Source organism: Triticum urartu, chromosome 5, assembly GCF_003073215.2.
Source record: "Triticum urartu cultivar G1812 chromosome 5, Tu2.1, whole genome shotgun sequence".
Taxonomy (NCBI): Eukaryota; Viridiplantae; Streptophyta; class Magnoliopsida; order Poales; family Poaceae; genus Triticum; species Triticum urartu.
This window is the reverse complement of record NC_053026.1, coordinates 649,393,011-649,396,692: the sequence shown is the minus strand read 5'-3', so window position 1 is coordinate 649,396,692 and position 3,682 is coordinate 649,393,011. Positions and strand designations below refer to the sequence as shown.

The 3,682-nt window shown below is 53.2% G+C and overlaps 1 protein-coding gene across 1 annotated transcript; it reads right to left on the bottom strand.

Moving 5' to 3' along the window:
- Nucleotides 1-1,322: 1,322 nt before the first annotated feature.
- LOC125511565 (putative lipid-binding protein AIR1B) lies at nucleotides 1,323-2,165 on the bottom strand. The gene has a single exon (XM_048676973.1). The coding sequence runs from the start codon at nucleotides 2,085-2,087 to the stop codon at nucleotides 1,647-1,649; it is 441 nt and encodes a 146-aa protein (XP_048532930.1). The 5' UTR covers nucleotides 2,088-2,165; the 3' UTR covers nucleotides 1,323-1,646.
- Between the last annotated feature and the right edge of the window lie 1,517 nt (nucleotides 2,166-3,682).

The window sequence follows — 3,682 nt, the reverse complement described above, 5'->3', positions numbered from 1 at the left end:
TTGTTTGCATGCCTCCGTAGGAATTAAATTCAGTGAATAATTGTATTTTTCATATTTTTATTTGATTGAAATTGTAATTTGCATACATTCAGTCTAGCGGGCCTAGTATGGCATAGTCGGGATCTAGCTCAAGTGCTTATCTGATCAAGACTCCACCTTAGGTCATACTCCAGAGTGAGAGCATCTCCGGAAGATGGTATAAACGATCGTCTATATGAGATTTACACCATGACACAGGAAATTAAGCAACTAAGTTTGGCATGCAAACAGACATCATGTTATCATAATAGAACTAGTTACATTTTGGATATTGATTGGGGTACTATATGTTAGTAGTATAAAGATGGAGAACTTTTGTTACTAGTACTAACTATCATGAAGCATGTTTTCATCTTGGTTGGTAAATCTTGAAAAAACATAAATTTTGGGAGTTGAATGGTGTTTGAAGAAAATGGAGAAATTTTCCTACTCCTAGTTAACAGGGCTCACATATTTCTCGATTTGACATTTTAAACTTTTGTTCATTTAGAACAATTTGACATTTTAAAGTTGGTTGTGCATCCAACAAGTGGGCCACATGTAAACAAGTAGGCCACACCATCAAGTGGGCCACATGTAAACATGGGCCACAAAATCCATCCCTGCTACCTAGTCCTGGCCATGGGCAGCCCGGCCCGGACAGCCCAACCCGACCCGGCCCGAAAAAGCCTGACCCGACCTTGCCCACAGGCCGGGCATGGGCCGGGCTAGGCCCGGGCCTAGATTTTGAGCCCGGCGGCTGGGTCGGGCCAGGCCCAGGCCCGTCGTTTTCACCATTTAAGGAAGAGGCCCGGCCCATGGCCCAAGGCCCGACGGTCTTTTAGCGTGATGGGCTGGGCTCGGGCCCGATTTTTAGGCCTGACGGCAAGGCCGGGCTCGGCCTGGTTTTTTGCATCGGGCTTTGGTAGGCCCGGCCCGACAGATGCCCAGGTATACTGCTACCCCATCTGCTTTCCCTGGAAAACAATGAATCGCGACTATTTCTAAAAAATGTTCCTAGAAAACTATTTCTCAAAAAAAAAAACCGCGGAATCACACCTTGGCACTTGCATGGCTACATACTAGCTGATACCCTACTCCACATACACTATATTTTGTTGGACATAAGCCAGGACCATTCAACATCGCAATGTGCATACACTTACATCAACCAAGCTTATTGTATTATTCCAAAAAACGATGAAATCAGCTTCAAATTTAGACAAGAAATGAAATTAGCTTGTGTTATAGTAGTACTAAGTAAAGTACACGCATGGATTATGAAAAAGCGAGCAAGGTACGAATGAATGAATATTCTGCAAATTACATTTCATCAAACAAATACACAAGTGTTACACATGCTTAATGAAATTACTGTTCAAGCACACGCGCGCGCGCCCAATCGTATTTATCTCTTGTAGTACACAGCCAAACTAGGACAAATTAATCTCACCAAAGCAGTGCATATAAATTAACACACGCAAAAAGAACTACTTAACAACCGACCGATTATTGCATGATGAAATCAAATTTGGAATGAACAACTAAAATAACATACATGCATACATGCACTGACGATGCATGCATGCGCTGAGTGATGGACGATTTGCTGGAGTGTAACTGATGAACTAAGCGCACTGGAAGCCCTTGGGGGCGGTCTTGCCGCAGTAGTTGAGGAGGAGGCTGAGCTTGACGGGGATGTTGAGGACGATGCCGAGGACGTTGGCCTTGAGCGCGGTGCAGAGGCACACGGCGGCCTCGAGGTCGGCCAGGCCGCCGAGGAGGCTGCAGCACTTGTCGCCGCCGCCGCTGGGGGGCTTGCCGACGCCCACGTTCACCAGGCCCAGCACGTTGGCGCAGGCGCCCAGCTTCAGTGTGTCCGTGGGACACGACGTGCCGCCTGACGAAGGAGGTGGGCACGGCGTCGTAGACGGCGATGGTGGGGGCGGGGACGGGGAGGCCGGCGGCGGGGTTTGGTGCTTGCAGCTGCCGCAGGCATCGCCGGCGAGGAACGTGTTGGCCACCAGCAGCGCCAGCAGGCACGCCGCCGAGAAGGTCCTGGACGCCATTGCTGCCGGCTAGCTAGTAGGTACTGCTGGTGAGAGTGAGCTAGGAGGGTTTAAGTGTGTCTAATGAAGGAAGCTAGCAAGGTGTGGGTGGTTTATATAGACCGGCCGGAGACGGCGTGTATGTGTGTATCACGCATGTGATTTGGTTGGTGACGGCCGGTGTAGGGTACCCTGCACTGCATGGGCCATGCATGCATACATGCATGTGAAGGAGGGGGTCGCACCTCTCCTAGCTGGCACATTAAGAGCCCCGTTGGAGCCTAGTGAAGGACAGGAATACGTGGCTCACATCGCATCGTCCATATGTGTAACCTCTTTGGTTTGTCTCAAACCTTTAGCTAGCTCAGGACGTATCTGTCAATGTACCAAGTACTTCAGCAGTAATACGCCGATGCATGATGGTGTCCGTCCAGAGATTGATTCTCAAACCTAGCTAAAGCCTTAACAGAAGTCATTTCGGTTGTCAGGAAGTCTAAGCACAAGCCGTAACAGGAGTTATTTACTGAAAACCACCACATTTGGAGTTAGGGTAACAACTTGATACCACATTTGAGCCAGGGCATAAAAAATCATCAATTTTGTGCCTAACCAGTAACACGGAGCACTTATGGTCTCATAAGCTCGCGAAAACAGTTGTTCTGACATCTTGGGCCCACATTTCGGGCTGACGTGGCGAAGACCAAAACTTTGACCGACTGATGTGGCAAATGCTATGCGGGCCCCGCCTGTCAATGAGTAAAATGGTCATCTTCTTCACATCTATTTCTATGGGGCATTTCATCAAACAGCTTTCCGGCGGCCAGCGGGGAGCTCATTCTTGCAGGCATGCCCATGAGCTTGGAGCAGATGGACCACTCGATGCGGCGAGCCCACACACGAGCTGGCAGCACTCGCTCCCGAGCTATGTGCCAGCCTGTCTGTTCATGGACTAAGCACAGCCAACATGTCCACCTCCCGACCACGAACGCACGCGCCAGTGAGGCGGCGGCAGCCGGAGCACAAGGCAGCGAGCGGTGCTCAGGGGAGGACGCGCGGAGGAGCTAGGTGACCTTGAGCCGACCACCCGCGCGGTACTCGCCCTGCACCGCGCCCACCACGCGTCCATGGCCTCCCCGTTGTAGATGGCCGCCAGGATGCCAATGGCGCACTCGTGGCCACGGCCGGACAAGCCCTCCATGGCACACGCCCGCACGGGCACAGCCGGAGCCTCCCTGGGCAACGCCGAGGCGTCGCCAGCCGCCGTGCACAGCAATTCCAGCGCCGCCAGCGCGTGCTCCTCCGCGGACGTCGGGGCCGTCCTTCCTGCGCCGCACCTAGTCGCCGGGGACGAGCGTGCTGCTCCCCATGATGGCCCCAGCCGCTGCACGTGGACGCCAAAGCCGAGGAAGAACGGCGCGGCCGACGGCTGCTCGGGAACGGGTCCGGCGAAGGGAGGCGGGGATCTGGTGGTCGATTAAGAGGGGAAGGAGGCGGCCGACGGGATCTGGTGACCAGAGGCAGTAGTGGGGACGCGCCGCGCGGCTCCCTCGCTGGATCAGGCGACGGGGCGGAGAGGAAGGGGAAGTTAGCCCTCCGGCCTCCACTACCCAGCGGCG

Bases quoted from the DNA above. Each gene is read 5' to 3' on its own strand.
- LOC125511565 (XM_048676973.1), bottom strand. From the start codon at position 2,087: ATGGCGTCCAGGACCTTCTCGGCGGCGTGCCTGCTGGCGCTGCTGGTG.